We start from the raw sequence: 26121 nt of genomic DNA on the forward strand, positions 1-26121 counted from the left end.
CAGGCGTGAGGGCACTCGCTGTGTCCAGGGGAGAAGGAGGGGGAGTCAAACAAGCAGACTCTTTAGAGGCAGGTGGAGTTGCACCTGCCTGCATTATGGCTGGATTTGCTCCTCTGAGTCTGTGCAAAGTGAGTTTGAGAGAGGTCGTTTATTTTTCTATTGCCTGTTTGAGCCTATCATGAAAAACAGATGTTAAACACGCAGAGAGCTTTGGAAGCCAACTGGTTTCTCACTTTTTGGACAATGCTTATAGTGAAATTGCTCATGAGGGTGAACCATAAATTAAAGAGCAGATTCCTACAAACGGGTGCTGGAACAATTTGTATCGGGGGGGGGGGGGCTGAGAGTCATGGAAGTAAACTGTGAACCCTGCATATGATGCAAAGCACTTCAAGCCAGCACCTCTGGTTCCAGTACCGACGCCTACAAGGTGGAGGAAGTTTGGATTCCTTCAGGTTGTTGCATTTGAAAGCTGTAGCCTGGAGAAGAGGCTTTACCCCAGGCTGTCACTGAGAGCAGAAGTGTGCACTGGGCGCATCGCACCCGCCGTAGCTATTCGTTTCTCCTTGTACACTGCCTATGAGAGATGACCTTGTAACAAAAAGCACGGGCTGCAGCTGGGAGATATTTAATTGATTAAGGGTTTTTTGGACTTGTGATCTTATTAAAGAAGCATGTGGTTGAGTGGCCCCTTGAGTTTGTACCACCCTTGTCGGCAGATGAGCATGAGAAGGATGTGGATAAATTGGAGAGAGTCCAGCGAAGGGCAACAAAAATGATTAGGGGACTGGAACACATGAGTTATGAGGAGAGGCTGAGGGAGCTGGGATTGTTTAGCCTGCAGAAGAGAAGAATGAGGGGGGATTTGATAGCTGCTTTCAACTACCTGAAAGGGGGTTCCAAAGAGGATGGCTCTAGACTGTTCTCAATGGTAGCAGATGACAGAACGAGGAGTAATGGTCTCAAGCTGCAGTGGGGGAGGTTTAGATTGGATATTAGGAAAAACTTTTTCACTAAGAGGGTGATGAAACACTGGAATGCGTTACCTAGGGAGGTGGTAGAATCTCCTTCCTTAGAGGTTTTTAAGGTCAGGCTTGACAAAGCCCTGGCTGGGATGATTTAACTGGGAATTGGTCCTGCTTTGAGCAGGGGGTTGGACTAGATGACCTTCTGGGGTCCCTTCCAACCCTGATATTCTATGATTCTATGATTCATTGTTAAAAGGTTGAGCCAGCCTAGAGCGGGCCCCTCTGTCCACTGCAGGGATCTCAAGGCTGTCATTGCCTACATGCAGAGTGCTTCTGGGCAAAGGGTTTCTCTCTCCCTGGAGGTGCAGCCTCCCACCCGCAGAAGTAAAGCCTAATTAAATGGTGCGTGCCGGTTCTTTGGTTCAGTCAATAAGGAAGATTTAAGACTTTCTGGAGCGGAGATGCTCTGTGTGTGTTTGGGCCCATCAGGCTTAGCTGGATTCACTCCAGCAATTCTTTGGTGGAACATTGTGAAGCAAATTAAACATTTGTCTGCATATAATTTTAGTCCTGAAATTGTTAAATGTCTAGACCTTGTGTACCCACAAATGGTAACACAGAGGGGCCTACTGCACTAGGTGACTGAGCATATGAGACTAGAGACACCGCAAAGGATTCTGATGTCCCGGCATGTTGAGCTGGATCCCTTTTTCCAGTCATTTTGGGTCCATTTCCCTGTAGCAGGTTTTATAAGTGTTTGTTCCATGCAAGGGAACAAACAGCGTCAGCAAAGGAAAGTCTGGTACGTTCCTAAATCACATCAGGGATCTGGGATGAGCACTGAAGACAGGAGTATTGCGAGTGGTCTTGGAGATCATTTTGGCAATTGCAAGAAGGAAGGAGAAGACTGATGCAGCCCAGTGCATCGAGAGGTGGGCTGAGGATTTACAGAGCCTGCCTGGATTAGACAGGAGGGGGATAGACCCTCTGAGGTCTGGAACTGGCAGACCTTTAAACTAGGGATGGAGGGGGAAACGAGAGCTTTCACGTCACTCCATCAAGGTGTGTGCTTCTCACATACAAAGGAAAGGCCAGATTGCCACATGGCTTTATGGACTTCACTCCCAGCTCCTAAGCACAAGGGCCTGTCCGAACGTTAGCACAGGGCTACTCTTCCCAGGTGATTGCAGAGGCGCATGTCACCTCAATGGTGGGGTATGGCAAACAGCATAGGGCGAGTCGGTGTGGGTAGAGCCAGGGGGAAGGAAATAGAGAATCAGTGAAGGGGCCTAAGGAGGTTGAGGGGAGGGTGACATGGGCAGGGGACTGGGAGTGGAATATTAGTTGAACTGCTGAACCTTGGGTAGGCTGAGGAGTGGGTAGATGGGGAGCTGGACAGGGGAAAGTTACTGTAATCCCAGCTAGAGCAAATCACGGTATGAAACAAAGTTTTCGCTTTGGGGGCAGAGCAAAAGGGGCAGATCTTAGAAATGATACTGAGAGCAAAGTCAGAGCCTGGGTGTGATTGGAGAAGGGAAAGGAATAGTCAGAACTAACCCTCTGGTGGGAGCAGGAGTATGGAGATATTGCATGCTTGCTCGTTTTGATCCAGTTCTGCAATCTGTGGAGGAAGGGACTGCATAGGCATAATGTATTAGGGTTCCAAGAAACCACTTAATACCGTGTCTTGCAAAATCTTACTTGGCTAAATAATTCAGCTTGCTTTGGGTCGGGACATTCCTGGACTGAAAACCTGCTACAAGGGTATCAGCAAAGGGTAATGATAAATAGCCATGACTCTAATTCTGGGGAGGTGTGGAGCAGAGGCCACAGAGGCTGGTGTTAGGATGCTTGAAAAATCCACTGATGATACTAAATTGGGAGGAGGTCCTGACACACATCAGTACAGAGACACAATCCAGAGGGACCTTGCAGGATAAGAACTATGGGCAGGAAACATGTAGATTCAGTTTGGAAGGATGTAGCGTATCTATCCAGGGTAAAATAACCTGAAGTGTGCACACCATATGGGAAGGAGCAGTCTGGGACAGGAACAGCGGCACGAGATGGAGGGTGAGAGCAGACAGCAAATTCCGAATGTGGCTGACACTAAATGCCTTCTGGGGGCTGCAAAGTAAGAGGCCTAGTGTCAGGGAGCAGGGAGATGTTAGTGCCTCTCCAGACAACATTGGGATCTCTCCCTGGAGAACTGTGTTCATTGCTGGGCCCTGCTTTACTAAATGATGCAGACTGGAAGGAATTCAGTGGCAAGCAATGTAAATAACCAGGGATCTTCAGCAACTGACTGATTTATGTGGAAACGTGTGTGGCTTGACTAAGGCCTAATAGGGCAATGTATGTACGCACACGTGTCGTTTTAACATGTGAATAGTCCCATTGAGTCAATGAGCTTGAAGTGACACAGGTGCTTATGCAGTTTGCTGAATAGAGGCCTGTTGCAGGAAGCCACAAAACTACAAGTGTTTGAAGGTTTGACAATCAAAAAGGAATGGCTGACTGGAACATGTGGAGGTCTAAAGTACGAGGATGGAATTAGGGGCCAAGTAGGCTGGCTGTGCTGACTGGGAGGGGTATGAGGCTGAAAGGTTGAAAGCCCTGCCTCTTGGGGGACTTAGAACTGTCCAGGACGGAACGCTAGAAGCTGTGCTGAAGGGAACAGTCCTCACTTGCCAGGGTGCTGGATGTTAGGAATTTGCTTATGAATATCAAGATTTTACCAAGGCCAGACAGGTACAACAGGTGCACTGCATTGCAGTGGCTGGCATGAAGTCGATTGTCTCTGTCTGCTCCTGTTTGCATGTCAGTCCGTATCTTTGGTTGCTCTTGTAATGGTTTCAGAACGTTCTTCAATTAACGTTTGCAATTCAAGTGTCACACAAATGGAGGATGGTTCCTTAGAGCCAGTGTTTTGTCTGCGTGCCTTGGGGAAGGGGGAGAGGGCACCTCTACTTGCGTCGTTTATGTGCTTTGTTTTTTTCTTTGCAGCAGGAGTCAAAGGAGGAGAATGGATTACAGAAGAAAAGAACCAAGCAGCAGCTGGACAGAGTGAAGTTTGCTGCTAAAAGAAAAATTGCACGTAGGTCTCACATGAGCTGGGTAGAGGGCAACTGAACCGTGGTCAGTATTTTTTGGGGGTGGGGGTGGTGAGTTAAAGGATGTGTGGGATTTCAGGCTGACTCCCTGCACAATGATGAATGTCACCCTTCCTGAATAGACTGTCACTTGTGCATTCCCCAGGATGAGAGTGACGCACTAGTGCACTTCCTAGGTGTGTGCCCGAGCAAGCGCATATCGCATCCAATATCTAGGTTAGGTGTGGAGCTGACATGGAAATAAATGTGTCCAGCAGCGCAGGGGTCAGGCTACGTCCCCACTAGAGCCGCTGGTTGGGATTATGTCTTTGCAGCCTTGGGGCTCCGGAAGGCAGCCCTCCAAACAGTGTATCCAGTTCAAAACAACACAAGGAGTGAAATGCAGCAGGTGCAGTGTGGGTGCATCTCTGACACGGCTGGGAGCACTGCTTTCAGTGAACTGTGCTCTCTGTTTGCATGGTGCCATCGTCTGTCACTGCCTGGCGCTTTGCAGGGGTAGACGCCCTGGCACTTGCCCCAGGGCAGAAAACAAAGGAGATAACAGAATAGGGCGGTGGGGGGAGGGGAGAGGGAGGAGATTTTTTGAAACGGCCGGCGTAGGAATTGCATTAAAATGTGGCTGACTCATAGACTGTGTCCCTCGTGCCTGTGGCTCAGGAAGCTGTGCTCCGTGTGTAACAAGAAGGACTGACCCTTCTGGCTCTCCAGCTACTCTATAATGGGTCGGGACCTCTGCAGTTTTGCTGGATTTCTGTACACCGAGAATCTGGGCCAAATGGGGCAAATTCTGCTCCTTTGTCTGTGGAGGCAGAGGGTCAAGCCCTCTGTGTGAAGTAGCTGGAATGGGGAACCTGCACAAAGCGGGGAGTGCTAACCCGCACTGTGAGTTCAGCTCCCTGGGGTCTTTGTGCCTTGCTGTCCCGCTGGATTTGGAGCTAGGAGTGGGGCAGGTTGAGCTGCCATTTGACATATCCATTGGCCATTCCTTAGCATAGGGGTGGCCCAGCTGGCACAGAGGTGTCTCCAGTCCCGAGTCTTGACTGGGATGACTCCTCTGCCACTCCACAGCTGGTGTGTGTGCAGGGGGATAGGTGTCCTGTCCATTCAGCTCCCCGCACACAGCCAGCTGCTCAGACAGAGGCCTGCTGCAGGACTTGGGGCATCACGCCTTGTGTGAGCAGTTCCGTCCTGACCTCGGGGGAGGAAGGTTTCCATGTGATTTGGATGCAGGTCTTGTATTCTCTAGGGGAAAGGGGTCAGCTAACAATAATTAATTAGGCGCTTTCACTTTCAGGGCTGCTTTTTTATTTATTATAAACTAGAATTAGGTTTTTGGTGTTTATTTTTAGGCAAATTAAGCTTTGAAGTAACAATCTTTTTTCTCTGTGTATTTAAACTTGTTCCTTGAATTGGTTCCGTAAAGGCACTCTGTTTACGGGCAGCGTGGGAGCTTCCTCCCCAATCCATTCCCCGTGCTGGGAAGTCTCCACTCTCTCCAGGCTCTGGTTTATAAAACGTAGCCTGCCGTTTTTGCTTTGTTGCCATGTTCCTCATTTTAGCCTAAGCCATAAATATAGTAGATCTGTGATGTTTGATTCAGAGAGGATAAATGGGAAGAGCAAACCCCACAGAAATTGCCCTCTGTCTTTTCTGGCTGAAGTTGGTGCTTTAAAGCCATTGGAACATCTTTATTGTAATTGCACTCTGGATATGTAGAAATCATGCAATCCTGCATTTCCATTTGTAAGTGTTAGAACTAGAATTAGTGGGGTTGGCATCTAATTTGCTTTGGAAATGTTAAAAGGAAACATAACTTGCGTAGTAAATTGCCATATTAGCATTTTAAAAGACTCTGAAATGTTTTAATTTGTTTAGGGCTGTGATGTCTTAAAAACTGTCTGTCTGTCTCTCTGTCTCTCTCTCTCCCCTGCCACCATGTTTCTTGGTGGGGCTTGGTCCTAGTGGGTATGGGCTATTGGATTTCATGCCTTGTCATGATGAACATCTTCAGTGTCTCTTGGAGTGTGGTATGTAGGAAGCTCAGCTTTGGAATAATGGAGCTACTACTCCTTAAAAAATACAAAGCAGAGGCATTCTTGTGGGAAGATTCAGGGTGGGCGTGGGCATGGGCTCACATGTGCCCCTTACTTGCTGGATGGTGGTTTATTTCTCTGAGACCCTGAGAATCTGCTGTCTCATTTGGGACACCCTTGAGATGCATCTTGCCTCCTAAAGCACGGCATCTATTTTCGTGCCTCAGAGTTCTGAAATAGTCTGTTTGCACACATCAGTAGGAGGCTAACACAATACTTAGAATTTCTAATCACCATAAATTATGGCCAGTATAATCAACATCAAGCGCACACACTTTGTGAGTGTCTGCCTGCAGTGCTCTGATACGATCAGATGTACTATTCTGGGTCTTGCAGACTAGTCAGTGTACAGACAGCTCAGCTGAAACAGATCAGCCCCTTTGGATTTTATGTGATCTGAGCAGCTCCATCCACTCTCCCAGCAGTTGCGTATTTCCTGGTGGATCTAGGCCTGGGACTGCCCCACTCCTCAGAGCACCTACACATCTGGGAGGGAAACAAACACATTTCCCTTTTTTCTTGTTGGCTTGCCAGAGGCAGCACTCATCTACTTGTGTGAAACTGGCAACAAAGGTACGAGAGGAATTTACTGAGAAATTGGTTCATTCACTGAACTGTCTGTATGTCGATAGTCACGTTCTGCAAATACTTGTGCACCTGGGTAACTTTAAGCACATGGGGAGCCTCAGTGACTGCAGTGGGGGTTATTTATATGCATAAATGTACTTGCATGTGTAAATGTTTGCAGAGGTGGGTCATAGTCTTGTCTGTCTTACAGGGCTTGGGGTTTGAACAGGAAAGGTGCTGACTGAGTGCAGAGTATTGGTGTGTTTGGTGACAGGACCCTTCTCTGATATATGGAGAATTGTCCAGTGTTTACACCGACGAGAAAATTCTCTTTTCATGGTTCCTTCTAGCTGGAAAATTACAGCATAACTTTGTCCAAGGACAAAGATTCCCCTGGGTCCTGAGGACACTGCAGTCTGCCTTCACTTCACCCTGTTGCGCTTTCTTTTTTCTTGATTAATTTGTAAAGAAAAATACAGAAACAAAGCAGTACACTGCACTGAGATGGCACACAAGTGAATGCAGCAGTTGTAGTCAGAATAGTTGAAAGAATGGTCCATCCTCACTTCAGTGGAGTAAATCACTTTATGTCAGCACAGAATGGGAGAACGTCACCAAAATGTGAGGTCCTGTGGCTGGCTGAATGCAGTTGTGCTGTAACGTGGTGTCATTACGAAAGCCAACACATTCCTCCGTTTTTTCTCAACTGAAACAGTGCTGCTGGATCCCACTTGCAGCTGGGGGGAAGCGGATGGTTTTGAAAGCAGAGGCCAGGAATCCCTGGGTGTGGCTTTACTGGGGGACATTTCTCCTGTAAAGTGGGCTGTGTTTGAGATGATATAGTTGTGGCTGAGGGGGCCCTTCTGTTCAAAACCCCAATGTTTAGTTGCTTCTCAGCTTTCCGAAAGTGCCCTTTTGGGCTAAGAGGGCTCAGGCTTTGTTTTACCCGCAGGGGCATGTGTGCACACGCCTGAGGGGTTGAAGGACATCTGCCGGTTGTGTTTGCGTTCTGAATGTGACAATGTGTTTTTCAGCTCCTAAAAGAGCTGCTGAGTGGCTTTTCCACATTCTCCATTCTGCAGGTGTGGTGTATTTTAAGCATAGTGAAGTGTAGGGTCAAAATCTGAATGAATAGGTCTTTTCCCAAGTACCTGCTTTGGCTGAAAAAGGCAGCCTTGCTTCTCGGTCGCGGTGACTGAAGAATCCTTTTGGAAAGAAATGTGCAGCTGAACCAGCAGTTCTGAATGTGTCAGACCTGGCACAGTGATCCCTCAAAGCAGTGATGGGAGTGGGGCAAGGGGTCATTTGCACATGGCAGATCTTTCTGGACACTGTCCAGCAGATACAGCTTTCACCTGCTTCATGGGGTGAGCCCGGCTCAGCACCTTTGCCCTGATCTTCAGTAGGGCCTCCCAGGATATCACGCCACAGGGCAATGTGACGTGCTATGTGGCCAGTAATAAAGTATAATACAAAGGAACTGCTTCTCTGCCATGCCGCTCTGCCAGTGAGACTGAACCTTATAAATACATTCATTCGTGTAGAGCTCTGTGATCAAAGTCGCGCTTCCCCCTGTGTCCTTAGGTGCACGTACAGTCCGCAGCAATGCCAAATGCTACCTCAGTTGCACGCTGAGGTGATGAAAAGTCCTTCTGTAGTGAATACACCAAAGGAGTCAGAGCTAAGATTGCTATGGAAACCTTAACTGAATTTCCAGACTTCGGGTCAGTGATTCAGCATTGCACAAGTGTATTCTTTTGCATTTAGTACTATCTGTGCCCGTATCAAAAGAACCTCTTAAGGAAAGCTGAGATTTAACAGCTTTGGTCTGGTGTAAGTTTTTGTCCTAGGAATGTGAGAGTCCCTGGATACCTTCCTCCAGGTGCCACATACGTGCTGGGTGTTCACATGGGCTGGTCTATGTCGGGACATCCAGGAATGTTAATCTGAATTAATTAAAGTGTATATTTGAAGTGGATTAGTTAAATCACATTAAATCCTTGTTTGAACCTCCCGTCTCACAATTGAAGTGGGTTAATTCAGATTAGTTTGTTTAACTTCTGAAGTGAATTAAGATACTGAATTAAGGCCACTTTAATTCTGAATTAACAGCATCCACACAGTGGTTAATGTGGGTTAACTAATCCACTTCAAATTTGCTCCTTTAGTTAATTTGGATCAATGTTCCTGAATGTCCTCATATTCACAGGCCTGTAGCTTTATACCACCAGGTGGTGTTATCCTGTCTCCTTTCTGTAGAGATGACTGAAGATGAGCAGTTTGAATTGGCTCTGAAAATGAGTGAGCAGGAAGCCAGACAAGTGAACTGCCGGGAAGAGGAAGAAGAGGAGCTTGTGAGGAAGGCCATCGCCGAGAGCCTTAATGTAGGTGTGCCTTTGTGCAGAGGCTTACAGAAATATTGCTTCACATATTCCCTTAGTTCTCCATGCAGAAAAGGAGTCTTTACGGGGGCTATTTCGTGTGGACTGACGGGAGGACTGTAGCGGTATGGGTGACTTGTCAGGCACGTGGGGACTAACCTCGGTTGTTCCTTGTGTTGTTGTGCAGTACTTGCGTGTGTCCTGCGCTCTGGGTGACGGCAGAGCACGCATGGCCAAGCATATCCTTGGCGTTTGTTTTTTGTACCAAAGAATTTATCTCTTGGAAAGCAAATCTTTTGTTTTTCAGAGCTACCAGCCTTTAGATTCCCCTGCTGAGACCTCTGCACCACCTCCTGCACAGACAACGTGCGTGCGAGCGCAGAGCCACCCGACTGAGCGAGGAAAGGCTGAGATCCATGGAGCTGTGCCACCTGGCCCCGACTCCCCACGGTCGGACTGCAGCTCCCACTCCCAGAGCACAAAAGCTGATGGGAATGGACAGGCAGATGTTGCCAAGAGCCCCCTCGTAGTGCTGACGAGGTTAAGCCAGGAAATAGTTGAAAGCTCACTACTATCCAGCATAATCGTACCTCCAGGGAAGAGCCAGCCTTTAACAAAGTCAAATGAAAAGCCTTCCTCACCAGCAAGAAGCAATTCCAGGGACACGTTACCCAGCCCTTCTGGGGAGAAGCTGATCTCCCTGAGTCCCACCTTTGCCCGGTTTACTCCGGGCACTTGGCAGCTGACGCCTCGGAGATTGTTTTCAGGCTCGTGCAGCACTTCAAAAGCAATGGGAGGGGAACAAGACAAGCAGCCTCCTGCTGGTACTGGAAGTTCTGCAGGGGAGCCTACTGCTGGCAGCTCAGCAGTGCTCCGGAAGAGCCGGGCCCTGGAGCTGGGCAGCATTCCAAGGAAGAACTGTGGAGCAGGAGGCCCCGAGTGTGCACCACAACGTGGGCACAGCGGGCAAGGCTCTGTTTGTGCTGAGCACGTGGAACGTACGGCGGGACCCGACAAGGCACCTGAGCTTTGTACACTGAGCATGGCCGATGAAAAGTGCAAGCAGGAAGATGCTAGAGACACAGTGCACTATTATTGGGGTATTCCATTCTGCCCCAAAGGGGTGGACCCAAACCAGTATACCCAAGTCATCTTGTGCCAGCTGGAGGTGTATCAGAAGAGCCTGAAGCAGGCTCAGAGGCAGCTTTTGCAGAAGAAGGAGTTTGGTGATCCAGTTGTGCCCTGCTCTTCTCCCCTGAGCCAGAATGAGCATGGGAAAGGGGAGCGAATAAACAGGGAAAATGGTGTTCCTGACGACACAGAAGATGGCAGGAAGGAGCCAGAGAGTACTGCCTGGCTTCTCTCCACAAAGAACAGGGAGCCCGAGCAGAATCCAGGGCAGAACTTGGAAGAGGAAAAGAACTCTATGTCCGAGGATGAACCAACCACCAGCTATTGCCAGGTAACGGAGTCGGCTTGTACGTATTGTACGTATTCTACAAGCAGTGGGTGCTAATGCTCTTGACTTCTGCCTAGGGGCCAACCTGTGCAACACACCAGCCGCCAGCAAAGGTCAGTGCTTTTTGTTTCTATGTTTGTGCCCCTGTGACTCCCTTCCCCAATCACCCAGCTCAGCCTCAGGAGAGGAGAGGGCCCCTTTGCTGCTGCAGGCAGCTCCCAGGCTATGCCGAGCACCACAGGGTACTCCCACATGTACAGCCCCATGCCTGGCAGAGCTCGAGAACAGCACCCGCTCTTTCAAGAGCTTCCTCCCTCGGGACACAGAGCTGCTGAGAGAGCAGAGCCTTAGAGGCTGGCAAAGCGCATGTGAGCGGGGCCCAGTGACCTGTGGCACCAAAGCTTAATAGCTGCACAAGCTTTCCCGGCAGAAGCCTGCCCTTCTCCTCTCGCAGTGACAGGCCGGTTTGTGGGTGGGGCGCTTATACAGTTGTACTTAACTTTTTCTCTTGCGTCCTTTCTGCTGCAGACCAGAGTGAGCTGCTCCATAGTTATGTGCGCTTGTGGCACCTTAGAGACTAACCAATTTATCTGAGCAGAAGCTTTCGTGAGCTACAGCTCACTGCATCGGATGCCTTCACTGCATGCAACGGATGAAGTGCGCTGTAGCTCACGAAAGCTTCTGCTCAGATAAATTGGTTAGTCTCTAAGTGCCACAAGTCCTCCTGTTCTTTTTGCGGATACAGACTAACGCGGCTGCTACCCTGAAACCTGTAGTTAGGTGTGTGAGTGCGGGTTGCCCAAGGGGTTTCTGTGGTAGCAGGTGCTGTCCTGGATGGGGGAGTTTGCAGCGTTAGCCTGCCTGGCCTGAGTTGTTCTGCCTGATGCACACTAGGGGTCAGTGTTTGTCTCTGTTCAGGGCTCTGTTGGCCGTGCTGAAGACAGCTTTCCGTCACTGCTAAGTTTAAACAGATTGCACGTCAGATGAAGTATTTATTAGTGCTGTATGTTAGGGTTGTGTCAGCCTTTTCCAACCCTCATTTTTCATAATGACGTACTCCCAGATCGTTGTACAATTGTAGCTTCTCTGTGACGGAAGCCTCCACTCTGTTGTTCCTATTTCCAAGTGTATTTGTTCATTGACCCCAGTTGATAGAAAGATGCTTACCTTGTTCTGTGATATTTATATTCTGTCTGGTAACGCTGGACACTCTCAGGGAAAGCGTCACGTCTGCATTTTGTAGAAAGTAGAAGTGCCGTGCAGTCCGTGCTCAGCCTTTCTTTCTTGGGCTTGGATTTGGAGGCTACATTTAAACAAGCCTTAAAGGTAACCTGCAGAGGGGAGACATTGGCCTTGTGCCCTTTTTTGGCTTCTTTATGTTGGATACAACAGACCCAAGAGATTTGTGTCACAAGCATTTTTTTCTCCTCATCTTTTCCATTAGAAATTCAGGTCTTGTTTAACTTAGAAGGCTCTGTGGTGACTGGAGAACTAATGAAATTATGGGATCAAAAGACACTGGAAACTGCAGCAGTTGAGAGAGGAAGCAGGGACTTTTAATCCGATTGTTTAAAACTTTGGGGGAGGGTTGTAACGATGCTGGTTCTGGTGGGACCCAACTGAGAGTGCCAATTCAGGACAGAACAAATGGCTTCAAGCAGGGCAGTTACAGCCCAAGGCTGGGGTTCCTTTGCACACCAAGGCAAACCCAACCAGACAGACAGAGAAGACTTTGGTTTTACCCCACTGGCTAACCATGAGTCACACAGCAATTCCCTTAGACACTCCAGTTTCCCAGGATCACCACCAGTGCCACTCGTTATGGAGGGGAAATGGTTATGAAAACCAAAACCGCAGTAAAAGAACAAAGGTTCCCTCGATCCCAAAGGACCAAGCCCCAGACCCAGGTCAATGTACAAATCAGATCTTACCCACCAATCACGCTGTTGCCAATCCTTTAGAATCTAAAATCTAAAGGTTTATTCGTAAAAGGAAAAAGATAGAGATGAGAGCAAGAATTGGTTAAATGGAATCAATGACATACAGGGATGGCAAAGTTCTTAGTTCAGGCTTGTAGCAGTGATAGAATAAACTGCAGGTTCAAATCCAGTCTCTGGAGAACATCCCCAGCTGGGATGGGTCATTCGGTCCTTTGTTTAGAGCTTCTGTTTGTAGCCAAGTCCCTCCAGAGGCAAGAAGCAGGACTGAAGACAAGATGGAGAAGCCGCAGCAGCTTTGTATAGTCTCTTGCCATGTGGTCTGTCTTTCTTTATTCCAAAGACAAGAATTCTATCACTTGGCCTGGAAAAACCTCAGAGTCCTGTCCATAGGCAGGTCCCTGCATACTTGCTGAGTCCCAAGGCGTGTCTGCCTTCTCTCAGTGGGTCAGTTGTGTAGCTGATGGTCCTTAATGGGCCGTCCAGCAGGCTAGGCAGTGCTGACACTAACTTGTCTGGGGTGTCACCCAGAAGCAGAGCGTAAGTTTAAAATACAGACAGGATAGAGCCAATACTTATAACTTCAAATACAAAAATGATACATGCACACAGACAGCAGCATCATAACCAGCCAACCATAACCGTGTCTTAGACACCTTGTTTGACCCCCTTTATACAAGATTTGGTGCCACTGCAGGACCTTGGTTGCACCAATGATCTATATGGCCTCAGCTTATGTCAGTAACATCACAGGGGTTGTTAATACATATTTAACCCTAGTGCCTAATGAACTCTTGGAAGACAAGATGTCTTAGAGATGCAAGCCAGGAGCTCACAGTGCATGTCTTCTGAACCACCAAGGGCCTCCTGCAAAGCCAGGGAAGAGCAGATTTGACCTTGCTGATATTTCTAAGGGGGCAAAGCCTGAAAACTTTTCTATGAAACCCAGAGCACAAAACCCTGCAGGTCTTTATCTGCCACAAAGACGCCAAAAGAAAAAAAAAGCACGTGCAGTTCATTTTACACTGTGCTTTCTGGTCCCCTTTCCCTATGCTAACCGAAGAGTCGATCTCCCCTCCCATTCACCTCCTGTTGCGTAGCAGCACCTCGAGCCACTGTCGGTGATCTGCTGCCAGGTTCAGTAGATTTACGGCTCACCTGAGCCTTCTCTACACCAGTTTTCCTGTCAAATTTCCCACTGCTGCTGCCACAGATTTTACTTCACTGCCGGTGATGGTGATGGGAACCCCAGGCCAGTGGAGTTCTTAACCTGGTTAGAGTCGGCTGCCGGTGCCTTCCCACGGTAGTAACCGGGGTGGAGCTGACAGCAGTGGTGGGAAATTCTAGGCCAAAACTCCTGGTGTCATCACAGCCCGGAGGGGCGGTGTGTATGTGACAGATGTCCCGATATTAGGGGCTTTGTCTTATATAGGTAACAATCCCTCCCTCCCCCGGAAAAAAAAGTGGCCTGATTTTTCACACTTGCTGTGTGGTCACCCCACCTGGAGGTTCTCCACCCCCAGGTCAGGCTGCTCATTGTGGTCGGTTTGTGTCATGGGGGGAGCTGCTGGGTCGTCCCACCACACCCACTTGGAGTGTAACTGCTTTTCTGCCAGTTCCTCCGTGATCAACCCCTCTCCCCGGTGCTGTGCCAATGAACAGAGTGAGAGTAACAGTGTATGGTAGCCCTTCTGTACACTGCCCTGTGACCCAAACCAGGTGAGAGACCTCCCATGTCGGTTCATTTCATTACAGTTCCCTTGATTGTCCACTAATTGCCAGTGAGCCCCGTTACATTTGACTAATCAGTGTTGTCATAAAAACTCACCATTTTCAGGCTCTTGTGAACAAATTTCAGAGTGAATTGAATAGATTCCATCCTATTTTTCAAAGTCTTTCACACAGGCAGGCAGATTTCTGGTCTCTGAAAGGTTTACACAGAGAGCTCCCTCTGTAAGTGAACGGTGGGAAGGTAGCTTGAAAAATCTCAGCCACGTCTGGAGAATGAGGAACTGGCTGCTGCTGGCCTGTGTTTTATTTGGGATCCACATTATTTCCTTTCCAGGCCTCCCAGGCGCTATTTGCAGAGGACATGCCTGAAGATGGGGAACCAATGCAGATTACACAGAGGTGAGGAGGAGGGGTCATTTCAGAGCACTGGTTCCTGGACACACAGCCCTCCCCCTGGCCTGGCGTCCCGGGCAGGAGAGTGCTCTGGGCGTGCTGCAGCTAGCTGCTGTGAGGTGTCGCTGTGGTGTTCAGCTCAGGGACAATGGGGGGAGGAGAACGCTCACCCCGACATGTGCGAGGGGCACTGCACTGCAGCTGAGAGGACATGATCCGTGCCTTGCGGAGCAGCAGTCTGATCTGACAGATGTAACCGCAATAGGACGGGGCTGGGGCGGGAAGGGTAAGACCTGGCGGTAGGATCGCATGGTCTCTCCAGGAAGGCAAGTTTTCAGCAGGTCTGTTGAAAGGAGAGGCCTTTGAAGAGGCAAGAACAGGGGGAAAGCAAAGAAAATGTGTCATGCCAGAGACAGTGCCCCTGTGTGCCCCAGACGGAAACAGCCAGTCTGGTCCTCAGCCGGTGGCAGGAATGGGCCATGGCAGCACGATTCTCCTCTGATTTTACCTCTGCCCCTTTGTCTGGTAAAACCAGGTTCTGAATGGGACCCTAGGAGAGTTGGCTTCTGGCTGCCATCTCTCACTGCAGGGCTAGGAGACATTGACTGGGGTGGTTTGCAATTGTTCTTGCAGACTAGATAAGCTCTGAGTGGCAGGCATATGGGGAGCACTTGGGGAGCAATTTACTAGGGAGGTTTCAATATTTGCAGGTGTTGCAAGCCCAGCTGTGGGAAACTGCTTGATTCTCATGGTACTTTAAACTACTTTTATAGTTCAAAATGCTTTTGGCATAAAGCTGCTGCCTTTTCCCTGCCTGCTCTCCACTCTCTTCTCCCCCTCGCTGATATGGCAGTATTCGGGCTGAACACCTGAGATTAGGGACAGGGCTTGAAATGCCAGCTGATTGCTTACCTCAGGCCAGTGGGAAGCTCGCCCTGCGGAGCAAGGGGACCTATGCTGCCTGGCTTCGGCAGAACTTTAGCAGTCTTTAAAAAACTCAGAAAGTGTCTAGCCCTGAGGCAGTGAAGAAACTCTTCAGGTGTGAACTGATGCAATGCTGGCCTCTGTTGCCAGGCTCAGCTTTCCCAGGCAGCAGAGACCGTGAAATAAACCAGACTCTGGTAAGTTTCATGGCTGCTGAAATGTGCAGGGGAGTATGCCCTGTTAGGCTACTACCAGTCCTGTCAGTTTCGATCTGTTGCTGCTTGATGCTGACAATGGTCCCCTGAAAGAGGCTGAGCCTTCTCTCCCTTCGGAGCAGCAGGAGGCCCTGTGGTTGGGACATGAAGGAAGAGGCAGCTCCTACCCCCAGTTGTGAAGGGGGACAGGAGGGTGTAATGTTTCAGGTACCCAGTAGCCAGAGCCTGTTTCAGAAGGTGGGGCTCCCTAGCAGGGTCCAGGGCAGCACCCTGGTAAGAGCAGCTGGGCTGGATGCTGGCTTCCCAACATCAGGGGTTCCAGAGGGCTCGTGCGTCACCCTTTGTGTCCAGGTAGCAGGTTTAATCCTCTGTTCAATCTGACCCAGGGGCAGCTGACGTGCCAAAATGTAGCCCTGTGAGTGCTACAGTGCAGCCAATGGCTGCCCTCTTTGGGATCAAGCTTCACCATTGCCTGCTGTGACTTCTCATTTCAGCAGACAGCCCTGGTGTGTGCAGATAACGGTGGCAGCCGTCTTCTTAGTTGTGTGCACATCAAGCGAGCTCTCTGGCTGCTGGCAATGTGCCAGCGCAGCCCTCCATTGGACAATGTCTGGGCATGCTGGTCAGCCAGCTGCTGGGGCAGCTACAGGAGAAACCCTGCTCAGATGTGGGGCGCTCGTAGAAGCAGCAGTAGCAGAAGTCACACAGCAGTTTGTGCCCCCATGCTTGGTGCAGAGTGCAGCAGATCAGAATGTGAAGAAATGGTTCTGTGCTTTGGTACTGAGGGACAGGTGATGTAGCCAGCACCGTGGTTTGACTGTAAATTGATTAGCCCATTTTATAACTGTCACAGTAAGTTGTTTTGTGAGAGTCTTTTGGAAGTGACCCCGGTGTTACACACACAGTAAAACGTGCTCAGCTTGGACTCATACACACGCTGTGAGATGGGTTCTTTAGAAAGAGAAGTCACTTGCGGTTTCCTCTCAGAATTAGATTATTTGTCATAAATAGATGGTGTCTGTTTCCTCCTCTCTAGCTAGGCGTGTGGTTAAATGAAATAAATCTTGGATCTGCTGGGGTAGGGATTCATGCTTTTAAAGTGTGTTCTTGCATACTCGCTCAGATTAATCAGAAAGCCACACCGAGGGCTGAGGTGATCAGCATGAGGAACACACTTACTCAGCAACAGCTTCTTGTTTCATAAAGAGATTGCACTCCAGTGAGAAAATGGAGGAACTGGAAGGTCAAACAGAGGAGCCAGACATGGTTAAACACTACACAAAAGTGCCACTAAGCTAGCGTTGGCAGGACTTTGCTGTAGGGAAGCTTTGAGTAGTATCACATTCCCGCTGGGTTAGAAAGCCGCATACAGGGATAGAAAGAAGAATTTGCGGTAAGGATGAGGAGAAAGAGGAGTACAGTGTCCAACAAACCTCCTCCTCTTTTGTCTCCAACGAGTTCCTTGATATAGGTAAGGAAACACTGCTACCCACAGAACTCCTAGAACTGAGAACAGAAAGGATCAAAGGCATCTTTTAGTTCTGAGCCGATATTTTTACTCCTCTTGCATGACACAATGACCTTCCAGATCTTTTTATCATGGGCTTCTAGGAGCGGGAAGTTCCTTTCAGCTATGTGGCGTTGCATGGCATTTTAAACCTGTATGTTTGTTAGTTCTCCGGGTCCTTTCTGGCGGTCAGACAGTAATTAGCTGAAGATCCTTGAGTGTGTGTCTGACCCAGCGGCATGCTGTCACACTGATTGATTTGATGTGACGTGTATGTGTTTGCTTTGATAGCATTTCTGCCTTGACCCCATTTGGCAGTAAGAGGAGCCCAGAGGTGGCCGTGGAGAGCCCTGCTACTGAAGAAGAGATCCCTGTTTGCCCTGGTAAGAGCCGTATTGAAATGTGCTGAACTGGGCTCTGGAAAGGACACGCCATCCGTGCTCTAAATCCCGCCCCGCCCCCCCCCGCCCTCCCCTCCAAAAAAAGGGAGTCCAGCATTTTTCTCTCTGGTTTTATTCCTTGAGAGGCCCAAGAGTTCTCCTCCCGCTGTGTCTTCACAGCGCTGAAATTCATGTGGCTGGTTGGTTTCCTTCCTTGGCTGTGCAAACTGCGTTTGCCTCTTGATTTAAAGCAGAGAAACTTTCCAATCTATAAAAAGAAAAGGAGTACTTGTGGCACCTTAGAGACTAACCAATTTATTTGAGCATAAGCTTTCGTGAGCTACAGCTCACTTCATCGGATGCATCCGATGAAGTGAGCTGTAGCTCACGAAAGCTTATGCTCAAATTTGTTAGTCTCTAAGGTGCCACAAGTACTCCTTTTCTTTTTGCGAATACAGACTAACACAGCTGTAACTCTGAAACCTTTCCAATCTATCTGTCTGAACCCTAGGGTGAACTAGCTGAAGCAATCTCAGAACTGCTAACGAATATCTTTAACAGCTCATGGAGGAGGGGTGAGGTCCCAGAGGACCGGAGAAGGTCAGACGGGGGAAGGGGAACAAAGGGGACCCAGGGAATTACAGACCAGTCAGCCCAACTTCAATACCTGGAAAGATACTGGAACAAACTATGACACAATCCATTTGTGAGCACCTAGAGGATAACAAGTTATAAGGAACAGCCAGTGTGGATTTGTCAAGAACAAAATCATGCCAAACCAATCTAATTTCCTCCTTTGACAGGGTAATTGGCCTAGCAGATATGGGGAAGCAATAGATGGGATATATCTTGATTTTTAGTAAGGCTTTTGAACACAGTCCCACGTGATATTCTCATAAGAAAACTGGGGAAATGTGGGCTAGATGAAATTGCTGTAAGATGCGTGCAAAACTGGTTGAAAGACTGTACGCAGAGTAGTTATTAATGGTTTCCTGTCAAACTGGGAGGTGCATCTAGTGGGAATCCTAGGATTATAACACGGTTTTAAAAGAGAACTGGATAAATTCATGGAGGTTAAGCCCATTAATGGCTATGAGCCAGGATGGGTAAGGAATGGTGTCCCTAGCCTCTGTTTTTCAGGGGGTGGAGATGGATGGCAGGAGAGAGAGGCCTGTCCTGGGTCCTGTACTATTCAGTATTTTCATTAATTACTTGGACAGTGGAGTGGAGATTATGTTTGTAAACTTTGCAGCTGACACCAAGCTGGGAGGGGTTATGAGCACTTTGGAGGACAGGATTAGAATTCAAAACAACTTTGACAAATTGGAAAATTGGTCTGAAATCAACAAGATGAAAATTCAGTAAAGACAAGTGCAGAGTACTTGGCTTAGGATGGAAAAATCAAATGCCAAGCTACACAGTACAGAATAAGTGGGCAGGTGGCAGTGCTGGTGAAGAGGATCTGGGGTACAGTTGGTCACAAACTGAGTGAGAATCAGCAATGTGATTGTGACAAAGTAGGAGGTGTGTTTTTTAATGTTTTGCATGAATACTGTGTGTGCCTCAGTTTCCCCTGTGTATTAAACAAATACCTAGGTGGTGGGACAAGGGTGTGTGATTTTTACTGAGACCCGAATGGGCAGGTGGGGCTGCCCTCTCCCTAGGAGCCCACCAGCTGCAACAAGTTGGAACCAGGCAAGAGGTGGCAACGAGGTGACCCTTTTGCCCAGAAACAAGACAAAGGATGGAGGAGGGGCAGTGGGTGTGTCTGAGGCTGGGCCCCTGGAAGCAAGACAGTCTCCTGGTTTGGGACTCGGGGAGGGCCAGGACCCCAAGGTCTGGATTCCTCCCCCCAGATGGACTTTGCTGAAAGTTGCTGATTTCTGTGCTAACAAGCTCTGTTTTACGCTGTGTTCCTGTTGACTAATAAATCTTCTGTGTCACACACTGGCTGAGACTCGCTGCTAACTATGGAGTGGGGGCAGGGCCGCTTTGGAGCAGTGTGAGGCTCCCCCAGGGGTCCCGTCCAGGGGGATTCGCTGCAGGGAGCTCACGGGGTAAACAGGGGGCTGGATGCTCCAAGGTCAGACCCAGGAAGCACTGAAGCTGAGCAGGCTCCTTGCCCCTGTGAGAGTGGCCCTGCGGGGCAGAGACTGTGCTAGAGGAGAGATGCCAACTTTCTAATCACACAAAACCGAACACCCCTGCCCTGCCCCATCTCTGAGGCCCCACCCCCACTCACTCCATCCCCCCTCCCTCTGTCACTGGCTCTCCCCCACTCTCTCTCACTTGCTCATTTTCACCGGACTGGGGCAGGGTTTTGGGTTGCAGGAGGGGGTGAGGGCTTCAGGGTGGGGCCAGAAATGAGGCTTTCAGGGTGTGGGAAGGGGCTCCAGGCCGGGACAGGGGGTTGGGGTGCAGGAGGAAGTAAGGGCTCTGGCTGGGGGTACAGGTTCTGGGGTGGGGCCAGAAATGAGGGTTTCAGGGTGCGGGAGGGGGCTCTGGGCTGGGACAGGGGGTTAGGGTGCAGGGGGGTTGGGTGGGGCTAGGGATGAGGGCTTGGGGTGCAGAAGGGGGCTCCAGGCTGGGGGGTGGAGCCGAGGGGTTCAGAGTGTGGGAGGGGCTCCGGGCTGAGGCAGGGGGTTGGGGTGCAGGAGGGGTGTGGGCTCCAGTAGGGAGTTTGGGTGTGGGAGGGAGCTCAGGGCTGGAGCAGAGGTGCGGGAGAGGATGTGGGCTCTAGAGTGGGACCAGGGATGAGGAGTTTGGGGTTCAAGAGGGGGCTTGGGCCTGGGGCAAGGAGTTGGGGTACAGTAGGGGGTGTGGGTTCCGAGAGGGAGTTTTGGTGTGGGAGGGGGCTCCAGGCTGGGGCAGGGGATTGGGGTGCGGGAGGGGGTGCGGACTCTGCCTGGGGATGCAGGCTCTGGCATGGGACCAGGGATGAGGGGCTTAGGGTTCAGGAGGGGGCTCGGGCAGGGGGTTGGCATGCAGGAGGGGGCATGGGCTCCAGGTGGTGCTTACCTCAGGGGGCTTCTTGGAGGCGGCGACATGTCTCTCCAGCTCTTAGGCGGGGGCACAGCCTGGCGGCTCTCCGCAGTGCGCCCTCACTGCCTCCACCTGCAGGTGCCACCCCCGCAGCTCCCATTGGCTGCAGTTCCTTGTCAGTGGAAGCTGCGGAGCTGGTGCTTGGAGCTCCTGGGCCGTCCCTCCACCTAGGAGCCGAGGGACATGTCTCTGCTTCCGGGGAGCCACGCAGAGCCAGGTAGGGAGCCAACCAGACTTTTACCGGCCCAGTCACCGGTGCGAACCAGAGCTGCCAGGGTCCCTTTTCAACAGGGCGTCAGGTCGAAAACTGGACATCTGGCGACCCTATGCTAGAGTCTTGCCTGACGTCACTCAGAGCAGTTCCAGAGCACCGAGCGTGTGACTCCATGACAGTGACTGCGGTTGTGAAACACACGAATATCATTCTGAGGTGTGGTATGTCAGACATGGGAGGTAACCGTCCCCCTCCACTCAGCACTGGGGATGCCCCAGCTGAGGTGCTGGATCCACCCTTCACGAAAGATGTGGATCAACTGGAGAGAGTCCAGTGGAGAGCAACAAAAGCGATAAAAAGTTTTAAAACCCTGGCCTATGAGGAAAGGTTAAAAAAAGTGGCCAAGTTTAGTCCTGGAAAATAAGAGGGGACCTGATAAGTCTTCAAATAGATTAAGGGCTCGTATAAAGGGCACTGGTGAGTTGTTCTCCATGTCACTGAAGGCAGGACAAGAAGCAATGGGCTTCGTCTGCAGCCAGGGAAATTGAGGTTAGATATTAGGAAAATCTTTCTAACTCTCAGGGTGGTTCAGCTCTGGAACAGGCCCCATGGGGGGCTGTGGAACCTCCGTCCTTGGAGGTTTTTCAGAACCAGTTGGGCAAATCCCTGTCAGGGCTGGTCTAGGGTTACTTGGTCCTGCCTCAGTGCAGAGGGCGGGTTAGGTGACGTCTGGAGCTCCCTCCCAGCCCTGCATCTCTATGGCTATGTCTGCACTACCGTGGTAAGTCGACCTACACTACGCAGCTCCAGTTCGTCAATAACGTAGCTGGAGTCGACGCGCCTTAGGTCGAGTTACTGCGGGGTCGACTTACCTTACTCTTCTCGTCGGGGGTAGAGTACAGAGGTCGACTGGAGAGCGATTTGCTGTCGATATGGCGGATCTTCACTAGACCCGCTAAATCGACCGCCAGTGGATCGAGGTAAAAGGAATTTTCATCTCACATTTCATTAGCAAACTTGATTGGAACCGAATCGTTTGCTTTCTCCAGGACTGTCTCTCCTCGTTGGTCCTGCCACTGATGTCCTGATTCTGGCTTTTCACTCTGAAATCTGTGGTAGGAGCAGTTCTCATTCCCTGGGGAGGTCGAGAGGTTCCTTGCAGCTGGCTGGATGTGACTTTTGATGATATTGAAACCATGGGATGGCAGATGAGACTGAGGAGAGGAGGGAATTCTGGGACTCTCTCTGCTGGGTTGGAGAACTCCATTCTCGCACTGCACAGTTCACCAGCAGACGCCCTGCACGTGCTCTGTGCGTCCCGTGAAGCTGTAAAGCTGCGGCAGCTTCGGCCTTCCACCCTGTGCTTTGACTTGTAACCTCTCATCCAGCTGTGGTGTTACACATCTGCCAGCATCTGTGAGACATGGTTGGAAACGGTGAAAACCCTGTCAAGAGAATGGGCTAAGCTCCCAGAGATAGCAAAGGCTCTAGGGGCTGCAGCCTGCGCTGACATGGCAGACTTCTGTTTCAGAGACCCAGCCAAATCCATCGGAAGCCATTGAGCCGGAGAGAGAAGAGCTCCATTCAGCCAGCAAAGACGCACCTATGCAGGTAAGAGAGTCCCCGAAGGGGAAAAGCCAGAGACGTGTCCCCGCTCCAGACCACGTTTACGCTAGTGGGAGCTATAGCAATGCAGCTCCGGGGCCGTGGCTAGGCCGCTGTAAGCCCCTAGCGCACATGCAGACGGCAGAGACAGAGGGTTTTCTCCACCTCCGTGAGCAACACTAGCTAAGTCCATGGAAGCTTTCTTCCATCCACCGAGCTGTGTCTAGACCAAAGGTTAGGTCGGCATAGTTACAACACTCGGGGGGTGGGGTGGGGTGGCACTTTTCACCCCCTTGAGCGCCGTCCTATGTTGACTTCAGTTTAAGTGTAGACCAGGCTCCAGGCCTCTATCAAACTGGAAATCCTCATGCTCCACCAGGAAACTCTAGTGGGTTCCCCAAGAGCAGAGGAGGGTGTACATCTCTGACACTAGGGCCCTAACACCCCGCCCTGATTCCCCAATCCCAGCCACTGGTCCCATGCCTTTGGAGCACCAGGATCAGTTGAAGTGGTTGCTGCTAATCCTCATTGTTGGGCTGCAGGATGTCAACCAGCTGTTGGGCAGAGCCAATTGCTAGCCCTGAGGGAAGAGGCCAAGGGGTATCAGTGCTGCAGGAAAAGTCCTGCTGGCTATCTGTGACTCCCTGCTATGACCGAACTTGCACTTTGGTAATCTCAGGGGTGCTGTGCACGGGACACCAGAGCTCATGGAGCCTTTGGCAGAGTCAGGGGATCATGGTGAGGACGCTGGGCTCGTCCCTTACAACGTTTAGATGGTGCCCAGGGAGTCTCCTGCTTCTGTGTCGACAGCTAGTGGCTCAGATGTCAGTGACAGAGCACCGAGTGCTAGAGCGGGGTCCTCCCTGGGCATGGGCACTGCTCTGCCGTAGGCCCACGCCAGGGGAGGCTTTGAGCTTTCCGCCTTCTAGGCCAGAGGCAGAAATGCCTGTCGCTTGGCTCAGGGGTTAGCATATGAGCTGTGGAACAGCCAGACCCTACTCCCAGCTGGTGTCCTGGCCTGGGCCTGCCCTGGAACTTGAGACCTCCATGTGGGGCTGCTTGGCGCTGGGCGCTCTCCTACCCGAGAGCAGGCCAGGCCTGGCTCAGCCGGCGTGCAGTTACGGGTTCCAAAAGCCATTCTCGTAAGGTGCGGCACAAGCTGTTTCGGGAGCCGGCTGACAGGTTTTGTTCTACGCTGTTGTATTTACATTTAAAATGAGTTATTTACAGCGAGAGTGTAAGTGGTGTGTTTGGACACCTGGTATTTGCAAAAGATGTGATCTTTACGATTGCTTTTCAAGTGGAAATGAGAAGGAGCAGTGCCTGCTGCTGTCTCCTCACATCTGCATGTGTTGTCTGATTAGGGTAACACCGATCTGATCGGAGTGTTCATATTTGGCATGTCTGATTTTGTATTGGCATGTCCTCATGACACACTAAAGTGTAACGGAGCTTAACAGGATGCAGGGAGCCAGAGAATGGAAAATGGCGTGGAAGTGGTGGTGCAGTAACTGTGAAGTTGCTGAACTTCCCACAGTAGAACTGAGACACGCTCACTCCAGCTCTCCCGCTTGGGAGTCAGGTTCCTTGGAAAGATGCTTTGTGTGGAGTTTGCCTGCGAGGGTTGACTGCCCTAGCGTTCTCTGCTGAGAGCCTGTCAGCCAGCAATCCCAGGGTGTTTCCTGAGGTGCCTTGTGAGATACAGCCCAGTCCTGCAGACTTGCACGCACACGGCGGCTCCGCTGATGTGGGTGGGCTCGTGCAGTAAGCACAGGAAGGGAGTCCAGGATGGGGCTCGCTCCTGGCAGTGCAGATTCTTACTCAGCGACAGACTGAGTCATAAAACAGAACGCGCAGCAGGGGTTGAGCAGCCAGCCTGACCCTAATTACGGTTTTCCTGGAATTGTGCCCTTAGAAGGAAGTAACATCGGTTCCTCAGCTGACTGTGTGGGTCACTGGCTGGCCTGCTAGAGCCACTTCTGTTCCTGCAAGTTCCTTCTAGCTAGTTAATATTTACACACACTGGTCCTGGCTGGGGAAAACAGGTTCTGTCCTTTTCTCAAAGGTTCAGGAGGCCGCCTGTGGGTAGAGCTTTCGTAGGCAGCACGGGCGCCTCTGCCAAGCTCTGCTCGGTTACGGCTCGGTGTGCATTCCCGACAGTTGCTAGCACTGAGCTGAGAGGCTGGGGCTAGGTGAGGCCAGACGCGCAGACGGCCTGATGGTTTTAGATCACACAGTACCAGAGAAAAGCCACAATTGGTAACTTCTAGTAACAGATTGTCAATCATATCGCCTTTATCTTTCCCCCTTTGCCTCTGTCCCTGCCCCCCATGACCCGGACTGGAGGAACCTGGCCATTGCTCTGAGCTCACCCACTAAGAGGGTGGGAGCCCCCCTTCATCAGGGTCCCAGACGTGCGGCTTGTGCTGTGCTGGGCCATGGCTGGGGACTGATGAGTCCACGTTTCGTGGTGAACTCTTGCTTTGCTACGTGAGTGTTTCATGCATCTCGCTGGGTTTGCTTCCGGCACTCTCGGGGTCTCTGGCAGGGAAGCTTTACATGTTACCCAGCGATGCGTGGCAGCAGCACCGGTGATCCTTGCCCTAAATGGACTGGCCGGCGATCCGGGGACGCCTCGTGGTGACTCGGCAGGACGTGCTGCCTTTGGAACAAGTGTTTGATAGCTGTGCTGTGGTGTTGGCTCAGGCAGGGCGCTAGTCAGTGCAGTTACTAGATCTGACTTGGGGGGGGTCGTGAGATGAATATGCCCGAGAAATGCAGTGGCTGTGGGAGGGTAAGTAGCGGCAAGACAGCAAGGCGCTTTCGGGTAGGCGTGAAGAATGGAACAGCAAGAGCTGTTTGGCTGATTTCTTGTCCCCTTCCTCAGGCTGCTGGAGATGAAGAAGCTGGGAACACGGCATCTGAATGCAGCCCGTCCGCTGATGACAGTGTGTCATGCCCGCTGTGTGATCGAGGCTTTCCAGCCACTGAGATTGAGCTGCACGCCATGTACTGTAACGGCATCGTGGCGCAGGATGCAAATGAAGATGTTCCAGGTCTGCTAAGCACTTGGTCTCATACCTTGGTCCTGTGAGTGTGTGCGAGTTCCCTTTCCTGCCCCCGCAGCCATGTGTGCTGAGAGTCTCAGCAAGCCTCAGACTCTTGGGTACAGGGAGTGTAGCAAACAAACGCTTCTCCAACTCTCTTGCTGAGGCCCACTGAGAGGTGTGTGAGAGAGGCCTCCTCCCCTCTGCCTGGTCCCGCCTGCCCCGGAGGGCACTCTGAACCCTGGTGGCTTTGCAGCACTCATTGCACTGCCAAGTCTTAGAATTTCCTTGTAGTCAGTATGTTACTTAGCAGTCCACTGTGAACATGGCTCCAGGGGCCAGCCCTGGCTGTCTCCTGCAATCCCACAGTGCAGGACCCCTCTAGGACGATACCATGCACCTCAGCTAGGAAAATCCCAGGCCCACGGAGCAGGGAGAAGGAGGGAGCCAGGATTGTGTGTGTGCGGCACAGCACGGAGCACACAGCCTGCACTGAGCACATGACAAGTCCAACACGAAGTGAGCTGCTGAGCCAAGTGCTGTGC

At 50.8% G+C, this 26121-nt stretch overlaps 1 protein-coding gene across 4 annotated transcripts in view; it reads left to right on the forward strand.

The window, feature by feature from the left end:
* The window catches only part of UIMC1 (ubiquitin interaction motif containing 1), a 59789-nt gene that overhangs the window by 20192 nt on the left and 13476 nt on the right, over positions 1-26121 (forward strand). For 2 of the 4 annotated variants that reach the window (XM_084637703.1, XM_084637702.1), the window contains 8 exons: positions 3975-4065; positions 9001-9125; positions 9430-10584; positions 10659-10694; positions 14584-14648; positions 17580-17671; positions 22456-22535; positions 25417-25585. In XM_084637703.1, coding sequence (XP_084493829.1) covers positions 3975-4065; positions 9001-9125; positions 9430-10584; positions 10659-10694; positions 14584-14648; positions 17580-17671; positions 22456-22535; positions 25417-25585 — 1813 coding nt within the window. Of the gene's footprint in view, positions 1-3974; positions 4066-9000; positions 9126-9429; positions 10585-10658; positions 10695-14583; positions 14649-17579; positions 17672-22455; positions 22536-25416; positions 25620-26121 lie in introns of all 4 variants that reach the window. The other 2 variants (XM_084637704.1, XM_084637705.1) reach the window with 2 other exon arrangements.

Source organism: Lepidochelys olivacea (assembly GCF_965140295.1).
Source record: "Lepidochelys olivacea isolate rLepOli2 genome assembly, chromosome: 8".
NCBI lineage: Eukaryota > Metazoa > Chordata > Testudines > Cheloniidae > Lepidochelys > Lepidochelys olivacea.